This window comes from Archocentrus centrarchus, chromosome 10, assembly GCF_007364275.1.
Source record: "Archocentrus centrarchus isolate MPI-CPG fArcCen1 chromosome 10, fArcCen1, whole genome shotgun sequence".
Classification (NCBI taxonomy): domain Eukaryota; kingdom Metazoa; phylum Chordata; class Actinopteri; order Cichliformes; family Cichlidae; genus Archocentrus; species Archocentrus centrarchus.
Window position 1 is genome coordinate 26,062,919 of NC_044355.1, and position 27,190 is coordinate 26,090,108.

The 27,190-nt window shown below is 40.5% G+C and overlaps 1 protein-coding gene across 2 annotated transcripts; it reads right to left on the reverse strand.

Annotated features, from left to right (window-relative positions):
• Nucleotides 1–488: 488 nt before the first annotated feature.
• On the reverse strand, nt 489–25,551 carry fmr1 (fragile X messenger ribonucleoprotein 1). Of its 2 annotated transcripts, XM_030738776.1 has the most exons (15): nt 25,145–25,551; nt 22,122–22,174; nt 21,932–22,025; nt 21,501–21,572; nt 20,769–20,917; nt 18,947–19,040; nt 18,663–18,779; nt 17,060–17,230; nt 16,800–16,878; nt 16,543–16,682; nt 16,315–16,401; nt 15,611–15,842; nt 14,130–14,330; nt 13,548–13,627; nt 489–7,990 (listed from the first exon to the last, which is right to left on the reverse strand). In XM_030738776.1, the coding sequence occupies exons 1-15, from the start codon at nt 25,193–25,195 to the stop codon at nt 7,775–7,777; spliced, it is 1,836 nt and encodes a 611-aa protein (XP_030594636.1). In that variant the 5' UTR covers nt 25,196–25,551; the 3' UTR covers nt 489–7,774. The 2 variants fall into 2 exon arrangements, with proteins under 2 accessions (XP_030594636.1, XP_030594635.1); XM_030738775.1 differs by having other exon boundaries at nt 16,315–16,682.
• Nucleotides 25,552–27,190: the final 1,639 nt, after the last annotated feature.

Here is a 27,190-nt window from a genome sequence, read left to right on the forward strand (position 1 = left end):
TTTAAGTACTTGAAAACCATTGCAGTTTAGGTTGCTTCCACTATGCATCCAATATTGCATTGCCACCAAGGACAAAATGGATCCTAGGAACACAAGGGCATGACTGGGCAAGGAAAAAATAAAGAGGATCCAGATTTAGTTTTGCCTGGTAGCTCTTGGTGGCCTTCCTCAGGCATCTGAAATGGTAGATACTGGAACACAACAATATGTGGAAAGCACTTAGCAAAAAAAAAAAAAGAAAGAAAGAAGAAAGCCTAATTGTTGGAGACAAGGGAAAGGAAGAAAGTAAAGGAACTGAAAGTGTGAACTGGAATTCACTCGTTCTAGCATAGCTTTTATTTCTGTATGAACTTTACCTTGAAACTGTTTCTCTGTGGTAACATTTCTGCAGCCCCTGAAAACAAGGACACAATCACATTACCCCCAAGCTAAGGTGCCCCATTTAAACCTTTATATTTTTACCCAGTGAAATTAAAAACAGCCGGAGCTAACTGAGGAAGATCGACCTTTATTTATTGAAACTGCTTGCATACAAAATATATTGCACTATAACCAGACATGTCAACCCAAACATCTTAAATGCTAGTAGTAGTATGTACAAAAGAAAAGAAAAATGCCCAAAAGTGCACACAAGGTTTTACAGCTTTTTTTTTTTTTTTTTTTTTTCTCTTGACTACCCTGGTTGAAGTATCTACAGATTCTCTGCGTGTCTTCACTTCCTGGCATAATATAGTTGAATAGCCAACAATGTGTCTAGATAGTATTTGCTTATGTTATATACATTCTGCAAATAAATGTCTGCTGACATGTGCTGTGGAATAGCAACCAACAACAATGACAATTTTAGGTTTTCTCTTTAGCTGGTTCCCCACGAACCATGCTGCAACCCTGACACAACCAACGGCTTAGTGAGGGATGCAAATGGTCACATGGGTTTGTATTACAGTTAAAAGGAGCAGAATTTTGGCTCCCCAGCTCTCTGCATTATCCTTGTGTGTTTGACACATATAGAAAGCCTGTATAAAGAGCATCTCTTTTGGCATGTCCAGTCAAAGATCAAGATTCGCGTACACGGTTGGATCCATACTTAAAGTCACGCGACCGCCTTTGTAAGTCAAAACAGTTGCTGCTGTAAGAATAAGAATCCACATCAAATGCACATCAAATCATTAACATCCCCCCTCTATCAACAAAAAAACAAGCTACCACCCGACAATCTGCCAGAAAATATCCTCAGCATAGCAACATTTCATAAGAAAAACTCTTTTACTTATATTGTCATATTTATGTCAACTGACAGTAAACTTTCAGTTATGCCATTTCTTTTTTTTTTTCCTGTAAAGCAGAAGTCTCCAGTGAAAAATTATTTCTGCTCTCTCTTATTTTAACAGTCTATTCGCAATGACAATGCTAAAAAGATCAAAAATGTCACAAGCAGACAAACCTCCAAACCCACAAGCTCACACAGAACACACAATTAGAAACTTCATGTGGGTTAACAGCATTTTTAGGGAGGCATTTTAAAACCCATCATTAAGATTTATACAGCTTGGTACTGGGGTGCCAAGTAACGTGTTGTAGTACTGTTCACATCCTTGCATTGTTCATAGGGTCCCGAGCAATTAAGTACCACTGAGGTGGACACAGTGAAGTTTCTTGTCTTAAACTTTTGTTTTATGGGATCTCAAATATTTCAGAAATCTAGATGATGGCCCATTCCTTGTGACCACATTTGCAGCATTTTCCACGCCTAGATACCATTTCCTAGTTTTTCTGCAATGACTCACAGGATACTCAGTTAGTTGTCTCTATTGCAAGTCACTTGAAAACCACAGAACTGGATAAAAATGTCACAACCAGTAAGTTATGGAGACTTGAAAGTAAAGGCTTCCTTAGTACCATTTCTCCAATGACCCCAAATGGTCAGCATGCAACAGTCCTTCACCCACTTTTTTTTTTTTTAAATGTACATTTTCCACAATAGTACAAGCCTTGGTTTAGAACTACACTTTGTTAGTAATGGCCCTAAAAAGGCAACTAAAGTACAAAAAAAGCCAACAAACTTAACTTCTGCCAAATGTAGTTTTTCACCCCTGCAGTTAAAAACCTCTACTCTGAACCTGGTGTTAGGAGGCACAATAAAATACACCAACAAGCAGGTTGAAGCTCAGACACAAACGCTGTCATTCATTGTCACTGGTGTGACAGTGTGAAAGTAGGACATCTGTAGACTCAGTACAAGGATTTTTTTTTTGTCAGTTCAGAGAGAATTGGCTCTTACAAGAAAAGTCTCACCTTTAACCTTATGAAAACTTTATACTGTTTAAAAAGAAAAAGAGATAAAGGGAATCCTAACAAAACTCTCCTTACTTATTTGGGTCTCTGTACATGGAAAGTTGACAAGTTCACTGGCTTTAAAATCAAAGGAAAATCCACAAATTAAAGGGAAAATCCACATTAAACATGGGCTACTTCAGTTACGGAAGGAAGCAAGCATTTACTAAAGCTGGTAGGTGCTTGTAGGTAGACCGATGTGTGCAAAAAAAACAAGAGGTGGTTAGCTTAGCATGGCATTAGGAATATATGCGGTAAACAGCAGACTTATGGCCACCCAGTAACAAGTTGTATCTAGTAAGTTGATTGAATATTTTTTAATTACAATCAAGCCAAAACCAGCATATTTTTACATTTCAGTTTGTCTTCAATAAGTCTTTGAACAACCAAAGTTATTTTATGCTGCGCTTAGCTAGGCTAATCACCTCTTAGCGGCACCCGTTAGCACACAAACATGATCATCTCATTATGTTTGAGCACCTTTCCCCCTGAATGCCTTTAATATGTTGGCAAATTGCTAATATCGGCTGATATATTGGCTCCGCTCTAGTTAGTTTAATCTCCACCCTTTATTAAATTTGTGGCTATCATTCAAAAGATTAACACTGGAAATGTCTGTCAATCTATCACGCGACTAAGACAAAACTCAGCCCTAACCCTACACGGTCCATCGGTGGACTAGTGGATGACCAGTCAAGTCAGTGTACACTTAAAACTTTATTTTACCCAACTGAACAGGTGTATAAATGATATATTTTGGATGGAGTAAATTAGGGAAACCCAATAAGCTTTGGGAGCGGAAACAAGTGGATACTTTTATTAAAAAAAAAGAAAAGCAACCAGCCAACTAACCTGTCCACTATACAATGCCACTGAAACAACTTATCTTTAAAATCAGACATCGGTCTCATCAGTCAAGCCTTCTGTATGTGGTTTCAATAATTCATTGTGGATTTTCCCTGTCTGGTTAAAAAAAACCAACAAAAAAACAGAAAACAAAACCTTCTTTTAGGGAAGTTGTGCAGAATTATGGACATCTCATTCTTAATGAAAGCTGTATGTGACTCAATCCTGCTTGGAGGATACTATTTTTCCACATATTGTTTATTATCAAGAGCTCTAGCATTTAACTGATATTAAACAGCAAAAAAAGAAAATATCAGGATAAGTGCACATTTGAAACAAAAGTACAAATCTTTTTCTCACACAAATAATGACATCATTATATACAGTATGCCTTCCTTCCTTCTTTTTCTAACCACCTTTTTTGTTTGTTTTTACAATACAAAGTAACTCCACACTCTTGATGGTCTACTGACAATATAGAGGTTACTTTTACTTGAGCCATTTGTCGATGCACTGCAGAAAATGCTTACAGAGAGAAAAAAGCAACATGGCTGCAGTGAAAGCAAAGGTTCTAACTTATTAGTGATAAGAGAAGCTGAGAGCCATAATACTTTTAGTAAAAGAAAAATGAACTTCTAAAGAAAGCCTGTTTCATGATTCATTACTCATGTTACGCAACAGTTTCCTGTGACGTCTCCTAAAACAAGGTAAAAGTTGCATTACTGTCTCTAAGGTGACGGCTGTCTCCTTCACTGACACAAGATGTTACTCATCGCTGGCTACGCTAGCTGAACTCAGGTCAAGGACAACTGAAAAAAAAAAAGAAAAAAAAAACAACTTAAACTTATCGTTTTAATGTGTCCAAATCTACTGAATATCTTTTAAGATCCAAAATAAAGATGTACATGCACCACAACACTCAAAAAGTACATGGACGTCTGTTAGAGAGAAGACCTGGCTCAACCCCTGAAATCTTATCAGTTCCTTTCACTCAGTTCGGTGAGAGACGGTGAAGTTGCACTGGGTCACACCATTTTGTCTTTCTTGGGGGGGGTTACAGAGAACATGCCTCTCTTTGGTGTGAAGCTACTCAAAGTCTCGAACTGCACATGCCTACAGAAGTAACTGAATCCATTTCAGAAATGGGCTGAACCAGGTCACAAGCTACAGGCTTACGTTTGTCAACTGTACAAGGTTACAACACCTTCAGTGTTCAGAGAGGATCAGGTGGTTAAAGAAGGCGGTTTCCTGACGTGCCAAATTCACCCGTCTCTTAAGCGGCCCTTAGACTTTAGAGGAAGCTCGAGATGCTCAGCATTGTCAGTGACGACCAAAGAGGACTTAATTACATCACTACAGGAGCAGCCATCTTTATACACCTGGTCCGTTATTAATGTCTCATCATCCCTGATTTACAAGTCTACATTGTGATAGTAGCCACAATTAAAAGGCACATGTTACAAAAAATATAGTTAAGGTTTCTCTGAGCATTCTAGTTTAGATTTAAATGGAGTTTCTCACCATGACTATTAAACCTATCAACATTCATCAGGTCACAGGTGACCCATCTAGGGTTAGGAACTAGATTTTAATAGCATTTTCACCTGTTTGGAAAACACTTTTAAGCCATTTTATTATTATTACTTTTACTATGTGGCTAAACACAACAAGCAAGGCAAAAATGAGGTAAGAGAAAGAACTAATGCCCATTTCCATCCACTCCTCTGAATAATAATTTTCTAATTTTCCTATTTGGCCCCATTAAAACCACCGCATGAAAGGAGGCGTTACAGGATGACAAAAATCAAGCGTTCCAATCAAACCTCAAATGGTGGAAATCATTTAAACACTCAGAGGTGATGGTCACCGAGTTTTGTTCATTCTGGGTAAATGCGGGCAAGCTAAGCTAAACTCAATGTGTGATGGCTCAAGCTTCATATTTATTGTATACTAATGAGAGTGGTATCAATTTCCTTATTGAATTTTAACCCTCTGAGGTCTGTTGTCGCTGCTGATGACCTGCCAGCTAACCTGCCAGTCCAGAAATTGCGCTAGGAGCTTAAGTGGTGAGAAGCTCTCGTAAAACGAGCCCACAAATGCACAGAGAAACCTTAAGAAGTGTTTTTTGTTGGTTTTCTTTTATATTGACTTTCACTTTATTCTAACTATCAGGTTCCTTTTCATCATAATAATCATAAATCCACAGGTACCTTTCTACACTAGCCTGTCTACAGCACAGCAATCACTTTGAATTTAAGACGACTGACAAGGTACATGATCTTAACAACCTTACTGCAACCTAAATTTGACTCTATTTGGATGTTGACGCTGTACCCAAGAATCCTTCGACTCAAAATATTTAGGAAGTCAGTAATTCACCGAGGTGTCAACTGAACAGCAGGTTACGACAACTCAAGAGCTTGAAGTTTGTCTTGCTCCTTTGTCTGAAAGCACGTGCTGGTTACACACAGTCTGAAGACAAACTGATGCTCCGTTTCTTTATATTGGTGCCTTAAAGAGTTTCAACTCAAGGCAGAAAAGCACAGAGCGAGGTCAGAAAACTGGCCTCGCTCTAGAACAAAATACCTCAGCAAGTCACAAAGTTAGACCTCCTCAAAAGAATTACAACTAATGTAAACAGCATCACCCATTCTACAGTGTGTCCTAAAGAAGGGGTGTTACACTGGGCTTGAACAGGCAGCATAAAAGGTTTTGATATGTTCAGGCCAAATTCAGAGAATGGAGGAGCATAAATCAAAGGCACAGAGATAAGAAAGACTTTTCCATCTACTTCATTGGCTGTGGATGGAAAAAGCTCTGTGATGGACTGGTGACCTTTGCCTCTCAAAGTCAGCTGGGATAAGCCCCCAGTCCCCAACACCCTGAATCAGAGAATTAGTTAAGAAAATAAATGGATGGAGCGTGACTGCTAGTATAGACAATTAGTTTAAGAAAACTTCAGAACCCTTCTCTGCTCTAAAATATAATAAAACAAAAACAAAATAGTTAAGTCAACTGGACAGGTCAGGAATAAGATCACCAAAAAGAATAAAACTTAGGCCAAATTTTTATTTTGTCAAGGAAAAACTCAACACTCTGTCACATCCTCTACAGTTACACTTGAAATACGTTTTTCATGGCAAAGTTAAATACAAAGATTCTCATAAATTACAAAAAAAAAAAAAAAAAAGTGGTGTGACAGGAGTTAGCTGCTGTAAAAGCATCCTGTTTGAAAGCAAAAGAAACTATTTTAACCGGCATCAAGCCAGATACAAGTGGAACGAGCCAAAGTACGCCTAGCTTGCAGCCTATACCCTTCACTGAAGAGGCTGAAAAGTCTGGTATAGGATGGTGATTCCTGCTGACAGCTCTTTACAGATGAGATGAATGGGTTCAGGGAGCTTAGTCCCCCACTGTGGCCGAACACCACTGCAGACATGTTGAGTCACGACTCAGTGTTTATGGCAGAATAACTGTAAACACCCATGAATAATGCATTTCTGGTCACTGTATGGGGGTGTGACCTGCTCACGTGGCAGGTGAATAATTTCTTTTAAAAAGGAGAGCAGTTCATGACATCATGTACCCTGACAAACACTCTTGGGAGCTGCTGTGTTTAAGCGGTTTATACGCGTCAGTGTGCCTCAGATTTATGCCTCTCCATTTGTACATCTTCTACGTTACTGAATCAGAATATCAAGGAAATAGGAAACAAAACACAGGTGACTATAGAGCTCATGCATCCCTGTTTGAATTTCATGTTGAAACATGGATGCTTTAAATGTAAAAAAAAAAAAAAAAAAAAGACTACATTAGAAAGAAAGAAAGGAAAAGAAAATCCATAAAGTGCCCTCTACAAACATCATCTTCCAGTCTGAATCCCTATAGGATTTTACGTCATTTGGATGACACGAAAACATTCCTGCCCCTTATTAAAGAGATGTTTTAAATTAACAGTTAACCTCAAACGTTTCTGTGGAAAATGCAGCTGATTTTCCCACAGAGACTCAAACTTGCTTCTCTGCTCAAAATAGTTATAAAGGAACTTTTGGGAGTTGGAGATTTCAGACCATCCAAAATAAAATTTAGAGTTGCTGCAAACACTGAAGCCACCTCCTAAAAGTGTGCTTTTCAGAGGAAGGGAACACGTATTTCATCCTGCCGTCTCCAGTGGCTGCACTACTTTGATTCCTGTCAGCCAATGATTTCCTTTTCTTTTGCCTCACTTCTTTAGTAGTAAACAAAACTCTGTGTAGTTGGTTTAGTGGGACAGGAGTATGTTTGGGGTTAATGATTGTGTGTAACATGAGTTTTAGTCTAATCCCTCCTCTTCTTTCCCTTTTTCACTGTTTCTTTTATCCAGAGAACGGGCAGGAGATCCAACACCAGTCAAGGACAGACCAGACTAGCAGATACCAGATCACCTGCAGCCTAAGACTTCACTACTGTAAACGCTTCGATGCTGATGGAAATATGTGTATTCGTGTGTTAGACAGAGACAGAAAAGAAAAAGCAGAGACTGAGACTCTACAACGGCTTGTGATGAGTTGCCTGTGTATGTGTGTCTAAGTGAGAAGGTCCTCCAGTGGGGTATCTACGACACTCCGTTCACCAGCGCGGGGGGAGCGTCCTGTTTGTCCTTCTTCATCCCTCGGTCCCTCGTGGGTCTCTGATGGTGATGGCGGGGCTGTCCCTCACCGCTGCCACTGATAACACCCTGGGATGAGGAAGGACCACCACCTCCTCCTCCTCCTCCTCGGCCGCCTGAGGAGTGCTGCACGCTACGCTCGTTGTTTCCATCCACACGGATCTGTGGGGTGGAAAACAGTAAGAGTCACACTGCACAGATAATCAAATGGTAAATGGAGTTAATGGACATGATAGCTTGCTGGTAAAATATGGTGTGAATAATTAACATCTATGTAAACCTTCTACTCAAAGCTGGGGAGAAGAATTTATGAGGACCAGACTCAGTAAAATGACTATTTCTCCGTCTATGAGCTGGGACGCTGTGAAATGAGTGAACAGCGGATTCTACTTTGTTCAGTCTTTTACTGTGTAGGAGTCAATGTTAGCTGGTCAGCTGTCTGATCTCTTGTCAACACAAACTGATAAAATAGAGAGTGAACTTCCACCTGTCTGTGCATGAAGTGATCATTAACACAGATGTCTGTACTTAGCTGAGGCGTCTGGTACAGACAGTCCATTAACAGCGGAAAAACTGATTTTATTTAGCAGGAACACTGCTATCCACCACAACGTTAGTGCCACTGACAGGTGAAGTGAATAACAGTGAGCTCCTCGTTAACACTGCTTTGGTCCTTGTCGTGAAATCCCCACCCACCTAAAAACTGATGCAGGTCGAGCACACCCAGCTACAGTAGTAGTGCCACCAATGGCTGAAGCTTCCCAAAGAGGACATTATGCCCCCACCACACTGCAAAAATGCCTGATGTACACAATAAAAAGACTAAAGCACTGACACAGCCTTCAGGCTCCCCACATCACAATTCATTATATAACCATTTCACTCCACAGAGACCACAGAACCAAAAGGGTTCCCTGCTGACATTGCGGTACCAGACACCACAGGACCACCTCAGAGGTCTCGTGTCCAAGCCCTTACTGGTCTGACTGGTGCTGGCAGCACGAGGACTTACACACACACACAAAAAAAAAAAAACCCTAAAAGCCTGTTTTCATCTGTAGTCCCTGAGTTCAGGTCAAGGGGCAACTCCTAGAGCTGAAAAATGAAGCAGTCAGAGTACCAAAAACTGCAGGTCCTCTACTGGTCACATGAGGCTGGCTCCAAAACAAGTGTTATAACATTATTCATTTACATGATTATTTTATTTTATATTATTTGTGAGGGACTGTGAATGGACTAGTTCTTATACAGAACTTTTCTACTATACTTGAGCGCTCAAAGCGCTTTATACATGTGTCGATTCAACCATTCACACACATTCATACAAGAACTTTTTTCTACGTAAGTACTTGGGGAGTAGGGTTTAATATTTTTCCCGAAAATGTTATGAATCAAACCCTGGGAAAAGATGAGCCATTTCCCGGGAATCCTGGGGAAAAGTTTTTTTTTTTTATTTTATTTTAATTAGGCCTTCTGTAGCCTGTGTCGGGCTTAACCTATTTTGATATTGTGTAGCTTTCCAGCTATGTCCTGTTATGCCCAGTAGGGGGCAACGTTGCCTTGATTAATGCAATAAAACCTACATCTCGGCATTCAAGTGCTCGAGCTATGCGGTGTTGTATAGTTCCTCAACACTCCCTTAACAAATATAATTTGAATATTCCTGCATTGTACATGGAATTATACCAAGCTATTTTACAACTGCTGGTGCAAAACAATACGGTTCATCTCCACACAGCACTGATAAAGGCTCAGCCACTTACGCTGTCGTGCACACGGTTCCACCAGTGGAACGCTGTAATAGTCATTGAAAAGTTAACTACTGTACTAAACTATAATATGGCATAACACAGGGCCTTGAGTAATGCACTACGACTTGGTCATTGCCATTCTGGCAACAACAAATTTATAACGCCGTGTCTGAGGGTTAATGTAGGTTCGTTGTGAATCGTCTTTTGAAAAACTGGCAAATCCTTATAGCCTAAAAAATATACATTTTATTCAAGTCCGTTTTAAAAGTGAAATATGTTAAAGTAATCTATTTCATGATACTTTCTTCACACATTAGGCCCGTATCCTAATTCCTGATTGTTAGTAAGCGGCTGCAAACGAGGAAAAGAAACACTCGAAGTTAAACAGATATTTCTTTATTGTTCAGGGCAGGCATATTTTATAGGCTATATAATGCGACTTTTTCCCGGTTTCCCGTCTTAACGTTTCCCGGGAAACGGGAAATGGTTCTGATCGCATTTCTCGGGAATCCCGGGTCCCGGGATTAAACCCTAATGGGGAGGGACTCGGGGTTCAAGGATACTTTGGTATGCAGACTGGAGCAGCCAGAAATCGAACCACAAACCTTCCGATTAGTAGATGACCTGCTCTACATCTGAGGATAGCAATGCCCTTACTGAGGAGACAAAATGGTTGGACAGCCTAGTCTGATACAGTTTTGGCCTCCGTGGATACTTTTCTCCTTCATAACTGGCCTGACTGCTTTCACTGACAGGCAGATTGAGCCAATCTGCAGCTGCTAGATTTCATCCATGACTGAGTTATTAAATTGGGCCCCTTCATTGTGTGTGTGCTCTTGGTGCCTCTTGGGGCAGATTAATAGATTAGCTGAATAAATTATGGCCTGCTGGGGGCTGAGGCCTTTCTTTATATAGTTTGCATTTCTCCCAGTGCCTGCATGGGTCCTGTCTAAGCTTCCCCCAACAGTCCAAAGACACATTAGGTTAATTTGTTAGCAATCCACCCTGTCATCCAAATACGGTAACTTTTGGTTCCAAAAAACCCCAACATGGCAACAGCCAGAAAGCTAACACAGAGCCTTTAAAATGCAAAGTCCAAAATGTCACTGTGGCTATATCCACCTTTTATACTGGCGATAGGCATAGATAACCAAATACTAACAGCCAGTTATACAAAAACTTTACAGTGTCAAGGGAAGAAAAAAAACAATATAAAACTATAAAACTAAAAGTACACAAAACCAAAGGGAGCATCACCTAAAGGATCAGCGCTGAAACAATACCACTACAAAACACTAGTACAAGAAATTTTCAACCAGACACTCCGTATTAACGATCACATTCAGTGCCTCTTAGCTCAGGGCCCAGGTGGACTCGAATCCAGGAGCTTCTTGCTCTGAGGCAATGGTGCTAACCACCACACCACCGTGCTGCAGAGAAGGTACACCCATATTTGTCACGCCCGGCAGAATCAGGAATCAAGCAGAAAGTTAAGTTAGGACTAAATATACTCCCACATGAGCAGAACAGAGTGGTTTATAAAGAGTCCAACATGATGTTCAGCGAGGACAGGCAGGACTGACTGTCTTACTTAGCTGTGGTTACGAGTGTCAAACAGAGGCAAAACCTGATATGCTGAAAATAGTACTGTTTACTATCTGTGTGTAAGCAAGATGGGTAACCAATACTTGCAGTAAAATTATTCAAAAATTGGCAGCAGTCTCATAATATTTACCAGTATACTGAAGAAGCTGTTTTATTGCAAAGGATAAGTAAGTCAGTAAGCAAGCATGACTTAAATATAAATACTCATTAGAGAGGGTTGCTTTGGGAAACAAATACTCAGTACAAACCAGCATCCATCTGCTTTTGGTAGTCACACCTAATACGGGCAGTGCTATGCAGGCAAAATGACCAGAAATGTTTTAGCAGAGACAGCATGTGGTTCAACTTTACTTTTACACACAGTCAGCCTCAAATTAAGGCTGCAACGATTCATCGAGTAACTCGAATAACTCGATTACAAAGAATCCTCTATGCAAAGTTTTTGCTTTGTGATTCATTTAATGCACGACTCTGTAAAGCTCACCACGTAAATGTGTTTAATAACTAAAAATGGACCTGTAGCAGAAATGCGTTTAGGAGCACGTGTATAAAAAGTATAATATTAGGCCCATGCAGTCCCCAGTTTTCTCAACAAAAAGACTGATAACACAACAGCATTAGTGACGATGCTGTTATAGTTTAACATGAAGCCATTATTGAGGCGGTGAGCCTCAGGTGGTGTAAAAGAAAACGTTTTTCTAGCGTCTGTAAACACCATTAAAAACTTTACTGGGAAAAAAACTGGAGGAGCCCTTCATCAAACCACCCGATCAACGCACTCCAATGTGGAAAAATACAAACTTTAGAGCAACTCCCATCATTTTTTTTTTTTTTCACAGTGAAAATCTACAGTAAGCCTACAGAAGTTAAACTAAGATATGCAGATGAACTGTTAACTTAGTCCGATATGATGTTTAAACCAGGCAGCCCACTGAAGGCAGCTGTCCTGCTTTATATGGCAGCAACACCTGCAGCAAGCAGGGGTGAGTCTAAAGGGGGCATGGGGTGTACTAGACCACATTTATTTCAAGGTTTTAGTAACATTATTTAGCAGATTTAGATTAATATTAATCTAAATAAGGCCCATTAATATAAAACTCTGAGTCACTGACCCTGTGCCATTAGGCTGGACACTGAATTATTATTAACATTAATTTTTAACATCTTCACCATCAGAATGTCTTTTCTGCAGCAGGAAACAAACCTCAGCTCTGACAGAGCGGTTATGCTTGCTTTTCTTCATTGCAGTCACCATGTTCCTTTAAAGGCTTACACCCACACATACTCATTCACTAGCACACTTATACAAGCAGACACACACAACGCATGCACGCACTAAAAAAATACACATGAACACACCAAATCTACCTCATTCAAGACATATCTTATGTGACTAATATGGCTTGTTGTGCGGTACAGACCATCCAAGAGGTTTGTGTTTTAGTTTTGGAGAGTGAAATTCCAGTGGGGTTTTTTTGGGGCTGATACTCGGAGCTAACAGCACCTTTGAAGTTGACAGACGTAGCTTGCTAATCAAGCTAGCTAGCATTAGCTGATGACCTTGTTCTCCACCCTTTTATGTAAAATAACATATCTGAAACAAATTGGTGTTAGGTCACTAAACAATAACTGTCAAGAAACTCATAATTACAAACATAAAAAGAGAAACTGCTGTAAAGTATCAATTAAAAGTTAGGTTTTTTTTTTTTTTTTTGGCTACATCGGCTTTATTTGCAGTGTAGACAGACAGGAAACGGGGGGAAGATACGGGGAAGACACACGGGCAAATCGGCGACCCCGCGCCGCCCGCACCGCAGGGTGGCATGTGTGTGTGGTCGCCCGCTCCACCACTGAGCTACCCGGGTGCCCCATTAAAATTTAGTTTTAAAGATCACAGGTAGCTCTTTTAAAGTACATACATGATGATTTAAGATTTGTACATTTCATCATCTTTTTACTACTATCTGTTTCTCCTTTTTGTCATCTACCTACTCCACCACTGCTCTCTCTCCTCCCTCATTTCTACCGCATCTTAAGTCTCATCTCCTGTATTGAAATCAGGGCTCTAATACAAAAACGTGCATAAACATATTTATTTATTCTCAATATTGTCCCAATTACTGATTTTCAGCAGATCCTCCTGTCTCCACAGCTGACAAGAGCAAGCTAAACAATAACAGCTGGTTATAGAAAAATGATGGAACGTGTTGTAGTTATTTAACCAGTTAACACTTGACTTCTTGATGTCCTATTTTTCTATTTAAAACCAGCATCTGTGTGACTGCTGAGGAGTGCTTCACAGATATTAAATTTTAAACGTGACAGTGAAGATAATTTATCAGCGGCCGTTTTTTCAATGTTACCTGCAGAGTGTCTTCTTGTCCTCTTGTCTTTGAGTCTCTAATGTGGCGAGGTCTTGCATCATTCCAATGCATGTCTTCACCTAAACCAAGAATAAAAATAACATGTTAGCAATCAAAAACATTCTATGTTGTACGGCCCCTTCGGTCTCAGTCAGGTGACCTACTTTTTTGCCAAGTAGCGACTTAAAAATAGGGTGAAATTTATGTACGTCCTAATTAGATTAAAGTCAAGAGAAACAGTTCCTTTCAAAATAAATAGTGATTGTTTTGAAAAGTAAACTCAATGAGAATTTATTTGCACAGGGAGTCTGCAGAGATCTCATTATGTGATTTATTTCTATTCTTCAAGGCATAATTTGATGAAAAGCATCTCAAAATATTATTTTGAGTCAAAACACACCCATTTCTCTCTCTTTATTCTTTTTCATTTTTTTATGACTTGAATGAAAATAAATTCCATTCATTATCTTCAAATTAACAGGAACATTTATCAAGCTTTTCCATTGATAATTTAGAAAACCACTGAATGAGATGAGACTCCTGTGAAAAGATCAAAGACAGCCAATGATAATTAACACCCACCTTTATATCCTCCCCCTCCTCTTCCTCTCCCTCCTCGTCCTCTTGGCCCTCCGCCGCCTGCTCTCTTCCTCCCATCTGTCCGTCTGGGCAGGGTCCCACCTCCTGTCATTAGCTCCTCGGTGGGGGCCAGCGACCAATCGCTGAGCTCGTCTCTGTGGTCCGACTCCGTCTCTGAAGCGTTGGATGCCTCAGAGTTGGTACCTGGGGGACCGAGGACAAAGTCAATCCTCATTTCAGCTGCCTCGGAAAGACAACACAGACTCAACCTGTGATTAATCGTTGTTTCATAATCAAATCCTCGCCTGGGGAAAAGTTTTTACTGAAATATCACACGTCCAAATACTTACTTCACTATGAAATGGGATCAAAGTGCACAAAAAAGGGAACTAACATCAATCTATGCCAGAGAATCTGCTCTTTTTCTTTGTCATTGTGCCTTTTACATCCAAACCAACCAATCACAGGAGATTTTCTCAGAGGTGAGCAGAGGCAGCAAAAGTACACATAATCTTCAATTAAGTAGAAGAACCTGTGTTAAAAGTTGAAATACTGATTAAAATCTTCATTCAAGTGAAAGTGAAAAAAGTACAGTCTCTGACATGTACTCAAAGTATAAAAATAAAAAGTAGCTCTTTGGAGGACATTTCTGCCAGCTGATGTGAGACTTCGCCTCCACACCTAAACATAAGACCCATCACCAATGGGGATATCCTCCTGTGATTCATGAAAATATAAAATAAATGTAGAAGTCAGGATAACATTACAGCCCAATTTCATAACAGACAACCCTTCAGCAGACATCTTATTACCTTGTGCAAAACTATTTTGCCCTAATTTGGAGGCCCTAAACTTTTATCCAAATACTTTTAGTCACCCCTGGATTAGTAAAGACATAATACATATCTTACATATCCCATTTCTGTGTAGGTTTTTCAGAAAAGACAAAAAAACTGAAGCAAACATTGAAAATATGATGATTTAGGCAAAAAATAAAACTTTTGTTAAAAAGCTTTGGCCATTATTTTAGGAGAGTGACAATATAATGCATTAATATCAGCAGATTATGTAGTACGGGTGCATTATGTAGTAATATTCCTGTACTCACATGAGTATAATGTGATGTGAATACCTTGTAAGTATGCTTTATATCTGGCTTACTGTTATAGATTATATAAATTATGACTTATGTAGTATTAAGATATGTAGTATACACCCTTGTACAAGAGTGCAGTAATGTGTTAAAACTAAAATAACGATCCTGTTTAAAAAAAACAGATATTTGTGTGAACATGTAGGGAGTAAAAGTAAAAAGTGGTCAGAAAATACTCGAGTAAGATACCTGAAAATTCTACTTAAGGACAGTAACAAAGCATTTGCACTTCGTTACTTTCCACCTCTGCAGTAGAGTGGCACTTGAGATGAGTACATGAGCCAATTTAGCTTACCCTTTACGTGTATGAATGCAGTAACTTTAATCAAACCTGAGGCAAAAGAAGCTCCTCCACCTCTCCGCCCCCGTCCACCTCTTCCTCCCCCTCCTGCATAGGGCTTCCCTCCTCCACCTCCTCGGCCCATCCCAAGCCCCATTCCGTTATCGAACACGTAGGTTTTGTCTTTAGGGTTTCGGGGCCCTGTCCCCCCTCCTCCGCTTCCACCTATCTGTCTCAGCTGCTCGTCAATCTGCAGACGCTCCAGACGCAACTGATCCACCTCCTGTGGACATGAAGAAACAAAAACATCACAGTATGTTAAAAATAACCGGCTCCGTTTTGGTCTCCACCACCTTCTGAAGAGGTCTCCCGTGTATCTTTACCTGATAAATTCCCAGCTTCACTCAACAAAACTAAACAGAGCACCAATAATACAACATAAAGCAGAGAAATCACAAGAAAACACCAACAGCAATGACCTCAACTTCACAAGTCAGTCTAGAGGAGAGACAAAAGCACTTGGAACAAACCACTTTGGAAAAAAAAGTGTAGCTAAGAGAAGTGGTGAAGAAGTGGTCGGACCAAATGTAAATCTGGTTTACATTTTCTTATGATTACTGCACTTTTTAAACTTGGTAAGGTTAACTGGTGCCAATTTTTTATACTTTCAGTCCCCAATAACTTTGCACAACACTGCACAAAATATTTATAGTTTCAAATAGTCGGTCAAAGGTGACATCACTGAGAACACAAACCTTAAGGTAGTTGAGATGATAGTCTAGTAGTACTGTTGCATTGGAGATGCTTTCCTTGGTTCCCACAAATACAAATGGCACCATTCCCTGTGGCAGAGATTCAGACAATGAAAGTTTAAATTCTCTTGCTGAATTAGCACCAGTGTATTTATTCTGATGAATTTTCATGCAGGAACATGAAGCAAGTCCCCCCCACCCACCCACACACACCCACACACCCTCACTAACCTCGTCAGCTGCTGCTGCTGCTGCCGCCGCCGCTGCCACTGATGTTTTTTTGTCGTTCTCAGGCTCAATACGGACCCGAACCACACCGGACTTATCAACCACCTCCTGAATTAGCTTGCCGTTCTTGCCAATCACCTTCCCTGCAGGAGCAAAAACATTATCAGCCACAGTCTGATAAACTTTATTTTATTTGAGGATTAATCCGATTTAAAGTTACCGCATGACTAATTTCGCTGTCTCAGTTGAGTGACTCTCACCTACTAAGTTCCGGGGAACTTTGATGACATCTTCGGAAAACTCCAAGAAACTCCTGGCGATACGGACAGCATCTTGGTCCTTCAATGTAAAACAAAGCAAGTGTAATGGAACTTCTGCCACCCCTTCCGCCCTTTTCCCCCATGCTCTACACTCTATTAACTCTATTAAATCTATAGCCACTTACCAGTACTGAAGACATGCTGGGTTAACGTACATATCAGCCTATCAGTTCATCTGTGCAACAGTAAAGCCCTCCTACCTCTCCGTATATGTGGAAGGTGCAGGTCTCTTCGTCCAGGTCTATGTTAGTGACTCCAGGAACTTTACGTGCTTGCTGAATGTTGGCCCCGTGAGTCCCAATGGCCAGCCCCATTAAATCATCCCGAACAGCAAACTGTTCATGAAACCGAGACGCCAGCTGTCTGGAACTCTGGAGAGATACACATAAAAAAAAAAAAAGCTTAAAATTTAATGAATGCCACAAAAGAGCAAACAGGATGTATGGGTTTACTGAAAAGAAATCCTTTAAAAACTCTCCACTCTCAGCTGCAAAATGATCCAATTACTCACACCGAGGCTGGAACTGTGTGTAACTTAGTGTTTTTCAACCAGTGTGCCGCGGCACACTAGTGTGCCGTGGGAGATCGTCAGGTGTGCCGTGGGAAATTATCCAGTTTCACCTAATATGCCACGAGTGTCTGTGCTGTAGTAGTGACTGGGAGCATAATCATGTAATACTCTTCCATATCACTAGACTAGATAGCAGCAGGTAGCGAATTGCATTGTACACAGAGACAAGAGAATTAAGCCGCGTTTCCATAAGGAACGACTCGCCATGATTTGACGGCATCTCCATTAGAATCAGGTACACTTTGCCGGTCCTTTTTCCGTACTCACTCACCCGAGGTTCTAAGCGATCCGAGGCGATACAAAAATGTGACACCGAGTACAGCATGCCACTGATTGGCCAGGGAGTGTGGTCACTAGCGGAGGCATGAGAGCGACTCCTTCACCAGAATCATTTTTAAAACCCCACAGCAAGAAACTGGAGGCACGAAAAGCATCGGTTGAATGCCCAGACCGACAGTTTGCAGTAGTAGTTTTGCAACATGAGAGCCATCTGAAATCCACACACAGCATAATTATTATAACCCTATACTGCCGGGCAATCGCCGCTGCTAGCTGAACAGCTGGTTAGCACAGAGCCTGAGGCGGCTGATCAAAGGAACTTTGAATTACCGTAATAACGCGACCTATCGGAAAAATTCAGTTTCTGAAAGCTGAGAAACTGCACTTCACAACCAACATAGGGTATTATTACAGTGTTATTACGGTAATTGTTGCCGTAAGTGGCACTTTTGAAGTACACTGAGCCAATTATGACATGTTCGGTGGTATAGGGTTATAGTTAACAATGATAACCTTCATCCATTAAAACACTGTACGGGGGACTTATACATGATGATGATATTAAACTGGCATTAGCTGTGAGCCTGCCTCTATTTCCATGTATTGTTGTGTTGTGTTATTCCTGGTAATAGAATGCTTTTGGACAGAATTAGAGTTTGCAAAACACTGAAGTTTTCTACTATAAGACCACATTGTTGTGGCATTTGTTATGTTCAAGCTGTGTTCTTGAAGTGGACATGTTACGTGCACTTTTTATTTGAAAGAAGATATATATTTTTTGTGTTTATTTGATTCCCATTTAAGACACTTTGATAAGAATGACTATATTGTTAATATAGGCTACAGAGTATCATTTTTTAACATTTTTGGCTGGTGGTGTGCCTTGTGATTTTTTTCAATGGAAAAAATGTACCTTGGCTCAAAAAAGGTTGAAGAACACTGGTGTAACCTACCTCCAGTTGTCTGCTGGCCTCTTCGTTCCTCAACATTAGAGACAGCTTGGTGCGGAGGCTCCTGAAGTGCATGTCGCTCATCATATTGGCCCGCTTTGTCGTGACCTCATTCACTGACTGTGAACGATCAAACATTGTACTCATTAAGGATATCACCAGCGAGGTGATGGTTTAATCCACGCATGGGTGCACTTCACTTCAAAGCTAGTCAATGCAAGGATCAATAGAAAATATGACGTGTATAAAATGTAGCTGGTTAAAAAGAAAACCACAGTTTGACGAACCAAAATGACCAGCTGCTTTTTCTCTGAGTCGTAGGTGACACTGAATGCTCCCACAGCCTTTTTGAAGTCTTTGTGTGCTGACTCCTTGGAGCACCTGGCAACGCAGAGTACATACAGTTTACTATAGTGGAACACACAAACAAGCCTGCGTTCATTTATACCCAATAAATAAATAATAAAACTGATCAACTTATGGATACATGTACAAACACCCGTGGTCTTTTGGGAATACAGGCTCATACACTATATTGCCAAAAGTATTCACTCACCCATCCAAATGTACATCATGTTTATATGTATATATTTATCCATTTATTTTATTTTTATACACTATTTTATTTTATTTGTTTATGTGTGGATTTTCTACAGTTTGGCACTGAAACAGGAGTGGGCTTCCAATCTCATTGTACATTCTGTATAATGACAAATAAAGGCATTCTATTCTATTCAAATCACTGAATTCAGGTGTTCCACTCACTTCCACGGCCACCGGTGTATAAAACAAGCATCTAGGCATGCAGACTGCTTCTGCAAACGTTTGTGAATGAATGGATGAATTCCAGCTCAGTGAATTCCAGCTCAGTGAACTCCAGCGTGGTACCATGATAGGATGATACCTGTGCAACAAGTCCAGTCGTAAAATTTCCTCTACTAAATTTTCCACAGTCAACTGTTAGTGGTATTATAACAAAGTGGAAGTGATTGGGAACAACATCAACTCAGCCATGAAGTGGTAGGCCACGTAAATGAGGTCACCAACTTTCTGCAGAGTCGATCACTGCAGACCCCCAAATTTCATGTGGTCTTCAGATTAACTCAAGAACAGTGCGTAGAGAGCTTCATAGAATGGGTTTCTATGGCCGAGCGGCTGCATCCAAGCCTTACATCACAAAGCGTAATGCAAAGTGTCAGATGCAGTGGTGTAAAACACGCCGCCACTGGACTCTAGAGCAGTGGAGACGTGTTCTCTGGGTTGATGAATCACGCTTCTCCATCTGGCAATCCGATGGATGAGTCTGGGTTTGGTGGTTGCCAGGATTACGGCACTTGTCTGACTGCATTGTGCCAAGTGTAAAGTTTGGTGGAGGGGGGGATTATGGTGTGGGGGTGTTTTTCAGGGGTTGGGCTCGGCCCCTTAGTTCCAGTGAAAGGAACTCTTAATGCTTCAGCATATCAAGACATTTTGGACAATTAATTGCTCCCAACATTGTGGGAACAGTTTGGGGATGGTCCCTTCCTGTTCCAACATGACTGTACACCAGTGCACAAAGCAGGTCCATAAAGACATGGATGAGTGAGTTTGGTGTGGAAGAACATGACTGGCCTGCACAGAGTCCTGACCCCAACCTGACAGAACACTTTGGGATGAATTAGAGCAGAGACTGTGAGCCAGGCCTTCTCGTCATTACAAACGCACTTCTGGAAGAATGGTCAAAGATTCCCATAAACACTCCTAAACCTTGTGGAAAGTCTTCCCAGAAGAGCTGAAGCTGTTATAGCTGCAAAGGGTGGGCCGACATCATACTAAACCCTATGGATTAGGAGTGAGATGACACTCAAGTTCATCTGTGTGTGAAGGCAGATGACTGAATACATTTGGCAGTATAGTGTAGTTAGCTTTGACGTCAGTTCCCCATGAGCTGTTATAGCTGCAAACAGTGGGTGACATCGTATTAAACCCTATAAATATGTGAAGGATGAAAAGTGAATACATTTGGCAATATAGTGTATATAAGCTGGAGCAAGTAAATTCTGACCATGTATCTGCTGAGGTTACATGGTCAGAATAGCATGTGTTTGTATACGTGTAAGTCAAACTTACATTTGCCGTAGATCTTCAGGTACATCCAGTCTGATCTTTATGAAGGTGGTTTTGGTGGCTGGTTTATTCGGGTTGACTGGCCGTAACCGCTCCAGTGTCACTATCTCATTTAATGTGGCTTCACATGCGGCATACTCTATTACATAAAACTGGAAACATAGACAAAGTATGAATGATCTAAAAGCAAAAGGTTTTTTTTTTTTTCCAAAAGTTTAAATAAGCAATACTGTTAATAAAAGAGTTTTCTTAAAAGAAAGAGTATGATGGTGGTAAGACAACAGAGGGAGAAACAGAGGGAAAGTTAAAGTGCAAAAAAGTCTGGAAGAAAAACGAAATACAATGAAAAAAAAAAAAAATCTGAGAGGTGAGACATGTGGGACATATAGCCTGAATTCAACCCATCAATCAGACATTCAGTTAATGTGTTGTTCAGGATTATAAAACCCAATCACATGCCATCAACATCAGTCACCAGATAAATTATGGTACACTTAGGTTGATTATCAGCACTGACCTCGATAAAAAGGATTTTATGAGCATTTTACATTTTTATGACTAGTGTAAAACACGCTCAGCAGAAGTGGCTATATTTAGCATTAATGACGGAAGCTGTGACATTAAAGCACTCAGGATGCAGCAAGTGTCAAGGCTGCGTTTTAGGCAAATTCAAGACGGTGGTTTTGTTGCAGTGCTGCTTGGCATGCCTTAAAAATGAACTGGAGTGTGCCTTACCTCCCCTTTGACCATGCGAACCTTGGCTAGCCACCATCCACATGGCTCTTTGTCATTTGCCCTGGAATAGACCTGACAGACATACATACACACAATTCATTTCAAAAAATGTTCCCATCTTTAAACAAAGATGATATGAGTCAACTGGCACAGTGAATCTTAATTTTTTTTTAAAAACACATCACTCTAATTTATCAATTATAGAACACATAATCAAAGACTACCTAAACAGCATCACTCTTTGCCAGCCATGCTGGATGTATCTGATTTTATTTTACACTGAAAGTTTAACTCAACTCACTCTGCAGGCTCCACGTTCACCCAAACTTATCCTGCTACACAGCTATACCAACTTTACTTTCCAAATCAACTATGTCAGATGGCAGGAATCATTTTCTGAACCTGTTCTGAGTATTTTAAAACAGACCTACCTCGACCTCATCGCTCTCATTGATCTCCTTGCAGAACCCTGTCGGTGGAGGAAAGCGCACATCCTGGAATGGGATCTGACGCTCCGGCTGCCAGCTAGGACAGAGAGGCAACAAACATACATAAAAAAATGTTTTATCTTTTGCCAGAGATATAACATATTGTTTGATTATTATATTTTACATTACTCACTTGTTTTCAAATGCTACAGTGACGGATCCTTCATGAACATCTTTTACAAAGGCCTACAAGAATCACAGAAGTGAATTAAGCTTTGACATATCTTTTAAATAGCCAGTACATAAGTCAAAACACTGGTATCAACCATGTAAAAGGGAACCAGCTCTAGTGCTCAAACTTGACCTAATCCCAGTGCTCCTAGCAATAAAACCACCTAAATAATTTCCTCTTCTGTAGTTTGAGCTTTGGGCTTGAGTCAGGTTAGGATCAGTCTCTCTCTCTCTCTCTGCGTCTACACATAGCCAATGTGTGTGTCATGTGCATCAAATACTGCAAGTAGGCCATGCGATGCCTAGAAGGAAAAGAGAGAGCTAGAAAGCCTTGCCAATGGGTTGCATTAGCCTGGCAAGCTAACAGTCAGTGGTGGATGAAATGAAGCACGAAAGGAGAGCTTCTCAAAACTCCCAAAGTTAAAAAAATAAAAATCCAAACCTTTCTTAACTTTCTAACAGGACTTCACTGACCTGTGGCCATGCCTAGGGTTATAACTGATTGAACAGCCTAGTTCAGGAAACAAGCTGAGACTTTAGTAGAAACACTCATCTTGCTAAAATGCAGATATGGCAGAGGGTGCATTAAGAGATATTGTAGTTGAATCTACTGGCAGTAGACTGCAACTGTTGTACTGCTGTTGAGATAACAATAAAAAAAGAGGAATGACTCGTGTACTATATCAGGTGCTATTTAGAAACAGCAAAATTAAGGTTCTCTTAAGTTATAACCTATCGGGACTTCTTCAAATGATTTATTGTAGAACCGTCAGCCACAATTATTTCTTTAGTATTATTGTCACTTGGCAGAAGAATGCACTCAGTTTATTTAATACGGTCATTTGAGTCAAGAGCATATTTTAAGTATTACTGTGCAGCCAGAAACAAGGGTATAATTTTCCAGTTCAACTATTTAGGTCACTCAGCATCCTCACAATAATTAAGTTCAAAATTGTGCATTCATCAACAAAGATTTTAATGGTTATTAACATTTAATCATGCATGTGACCTGCAGTAAGAAGCAACCCCCCCTATGTGCTGGGGGGGTGCTAACATCTAGCATCCTGGACAAGGCAACTGCTCTGAAAATAAGTCTCCTTTAAAGTGGACATATTATGCTTACAGGTCTATATTTTTTTTCTACTACAGTAGCTTAGCGTAATTCATAACTGAAAATAATCCCCATCTATTTTCTGCTGGGCACTGGTGCAGCAGTTCAGTTCATCCACTGTCTTTTAAAAAAAAAAAAAAAAAAAAAAGCTGTTTCAGCTCTACTACTATTAAGCCACCTGTCTTTTGATTGGCTGCCCCTTGCAAACAGGGGGTTTGAACAGCAGGTGGGTCGGGCTTCAGTCAGAACTGTGTGCCTAAGATGACCGTATTAGGGATATCTGCTCTGTGACACAATGAGCCAAGAGAACAACAAACTGTCTGAAACAGAGTGTCAGGGATTACTTGGACAGGTACTGATCTCATTATTTTTTAACCTTGGCTGTACATATGATAGACTAAAGGAAAAGCATAACTTGTCCCTTTAAACCTTCATGAACACACTGGGTATTTTCTGATGAGCAGAGAGACATATGCCAAAGTCGTCCTCTTACTGTGTATCTGCTTATACCTGTACTGTAAGTAGTAACACCTACAACAGCTGATTAAATCGATATACATATGGTATCACACACCATAATGGTGGAATACATATACTTGAAGATAGATGTCTGACTAATAACAGTACTGTGTGTACTCCTAGACTTACCCAGTGGGATTGATTTTTTCAAACTAGGATACTATCTAACAAATCTTCTGCCATTCACCTAATTTTTCATCATTGCACTTTGCCAATAAAACTTATCATTCAAGATAGAGTATCAGTCAAAGGTTTGGACACACCCATCCATTCATATGGTTCTGTACTTTGCTAACAATACTATTACAACTACTAAAACTATTTGTAATATCCAGTGGCACACCCAGCTAAAAGATGCAGCTGACACTGTGCCAGCTTTAAGTTTTCTAAAATCCGAGGAAAAGCCTCTTTATTCAGTAATATGTTTCAGTGAAGAAATCATTTACCTCTAAATTAAAACATACAAGCATTGAGTGTAGCATGAGAAGTCTACAGTTTACATGGCAACCACTGAGCTCAATGAAGGTCCTTAACCTGAATCAAGACCGATTACAACTTTTCTGTTTTCTGATGGCTGTACTGCACACTCACTCTATCCATACCCTTTGCATTAATGTGGCCACAACAAAACCAGAGACACTTGACATAGCAAACCACACAGCTCGCAATACAATGCATTATTTTACCTGGATCCTTTACCATAAGTCATTCTATTCTTGTACCCTTGAATTAAGCAGCAACCAAATGTAATACATTGCTGTTCTGTAGCCTGTGTTGTCCTATTGTACTGCTTATGTTATTTCCTCCTCCGTGACAGACGCAGGTCAGGGGATCACATTTATGATTATCCTACTTGTTGACTGATCCCCAAAATCTCTGCAGCCTTTACACAACAAAAAACACCTGCCTGCTACGGGCCCCATAAAGGTTATACAAACCAGCACCTAAGTTTGAGCCGTTATTCTGAATTAATTTACTTTGGAGGGGGGGGGACCAAAAACAACTCATGACTGATTTTTATGTTTACGAATCTACAACCAACCCCTGCACATCACTTTAGAGGTACCACCGGGTACGTCTCCTCAGCGTTACCAATAATGCTACACCAGCTTTACTGGTTAAACAATATTACCACTAATTGTTCCCTAATTTAAGCAGTACCGCTTATGTTAGAACCGCACCGAAGCGTTAGCTTTGTTTACAGGTTCCAGGTCCCGGTGGAGGTTGAGCAGATGCACCGAGGCCCGTATACAACACTGAGCTAGCCCCGTGACACAAATCCATGTTAGTTAGCCTTACTTTGTGTATAGCGTGCAAACGGAGGCCACAAAACTCAACAAAAGTTGCCAACTTACCTTATAAAAAGCCCCACTTGTCCCTCTTACTTCCACGACTAGTTCCTCCATGACGTAAGTTACTACAGCTCGCTAGCTAGCTAGGCGATGTCAGTAGCTAGCTAGCTAGCTGGCTAGCCTGACGCTAGCCAAGGTAGAGTTTGCTACCGTAGACTTCGCTAGCTAGCCAGAATACCCTGCCCACTGAATGCAAGAAGAGGCCACGGTAGCTGTGTGTGACCGTAATATTGCTTTCCAGTTTTGCACCGTCTTATGAATTTAGTTTCTTGCAGATTTGCAATTCCGACTCTATGAAGAAGACGAAGCAATTAGCTAGCCAGGTTAGCTCTCAGTAGCTAGTTATGTTAATGTTGTGTAATTAGTGGTGTAGCAGCTACTGCTGTTGCATCCCTCCATGTGACGTCTCCGTTTTCTTCCTCTACTGAAAACTCAGGCTGCTCACTGTCATCCGAGCCTATTGCTGCTCTCCACGGGTAATAAATAGGAATGCCGATTTAATATAGCAGAAAATAAATCAAAAATAAAAACTGTCTGTACTGCGGGGGACCACATTTGAGTTCTCAGAACAAATAAAAAATATATGAACAGCATAGGCGACCAGTCCCTCAGGGAAAACTGTATGTCCATATTTATCTAGCCACATTTCAGCCATTCCGCTTTTTTTCCGTACTTGTTTTTACAATGTGCATTCACAGAAATAAAGGCTGCCATCAGGTTTATTGGACAAATACTGATTATCTTCAGCTGACCCCTAGATTCTGTTTCCATGAGCTTTGGTTCCTTAGATCACCTCCCACTGTGGAAAACAAACTGACACTAAAGCCAGAGATTTCAGAACCTGGGACAGCGACCAAGGTGTTCTCATGAGATGTTTCACTGACATCGAGTGAATAATATGTAATATTTATATTTAGACCTTTTGACTCAGACTTACTCATTACTGCTGGTTTTTCCTGTCTCTTGAAAGCTGACACGCCAAAGCACATCATCCACTCCAAAATAGTTTTGCCTGAAAACCAGGTTAGGGCACATGCCTTTTTTGACTCCAGACATTTGTCAAAACATGGCATGGATAACTGTAAAGATTCAGTCACTTAAACATTTGAATGCTCCTTCATGAAGAGGCCTACAGAGTCAGTATTAAGAATCAAATAAAACCTTGTGTTTTACCTCTCTAAACCTCTCACTCTCTCAGCGCTCAGCAACACTCATCTGCTACATCCATTAATGGACATGTGATCTTCTTGAGAATTTACATTTTGTAGCCATCAGAAAAACAAAACAAAACAGAACTGCAACAGACCACATGTTAAGAGAGAGAGAGAGAGAGAAAGAAAAGATGCAGACAGACTACTGATAGAGTGAGATATGAGACAAAGAAGACAAAAATGGAAACTACTGGGAGTCAAAGAAATGCTGACAGTGACATATGAGATGGTCATAGCAGGCCTTAAAGGGGTAACCTATAGTGAGATTAACACAGAAATAGAATGAAAGGGCAGTAGAAACAGGGTGACACATGAAGGGTGAAATTGGATACAGGACAGAGAGCACGAGAACAGTTAAACAGACATGAAGTCTGGAGTTCTTGTGTGTGGGAGGAAAACACCGACTGCTTTAGTCAGTAAACAAGTGTATGGACAAGACAGTCATTTTACTGAAAATACAATGCTGTTAGCAGGAGCGCATAAGCTAAAGTCTAAAGAGAAATCTAACCTCTCAGTTGCAATAGGGTCAAAATAGGACGGCAACCTCCTTTTGACTAGGAAAAATTTGTGGCTTCCTGATGATTGTAGTGAAGAGGTTAAGAGTTTGAATGTAAAACACCCCCAACCTCTGGATGACCACTTTTGATTGCAGGATGATTGCACAAGGTCGCCTGGTGGGAGGCAACCTGTCTCCAAACAGGTCGGCTTGACTGCAATCAGTCTCAGACATATTGGCGAAGGTTTGCAAATAACTGCTGTCTAGTTCATAAACGCAGACAGATTGCCAACACACTGGAATACATCTCAGTCAGTCTGCGCTGACTAGTGCAAATTGTGT

Excerpts from the sequence above, each read along its gene's own strand:
- fmr1 (XM_030738775.1), bottom strand. The coding sequence starts at position 25,195 with ATGGAGGAACTAGTCGTGGAAGTAAGAGGGACAAGTGGGGCTTTTTAT. Across the intron at positions 16,683-16,799 it reads AGTTCCCCGGAACTTAGTAG|GGAAGGTGATTGGCAAGAAC; the intron begins GTGAGAGTCACT and ends TTGCTCCTGCAG. Across the intron at positions 14,331-15,610 it reads AGGAGCTTCTTTTGCCTCAG|GTACCAACTCTGAGGCATCC; the intron begins GTTTGATTAAAG and ends TCGGTCCCCCAG.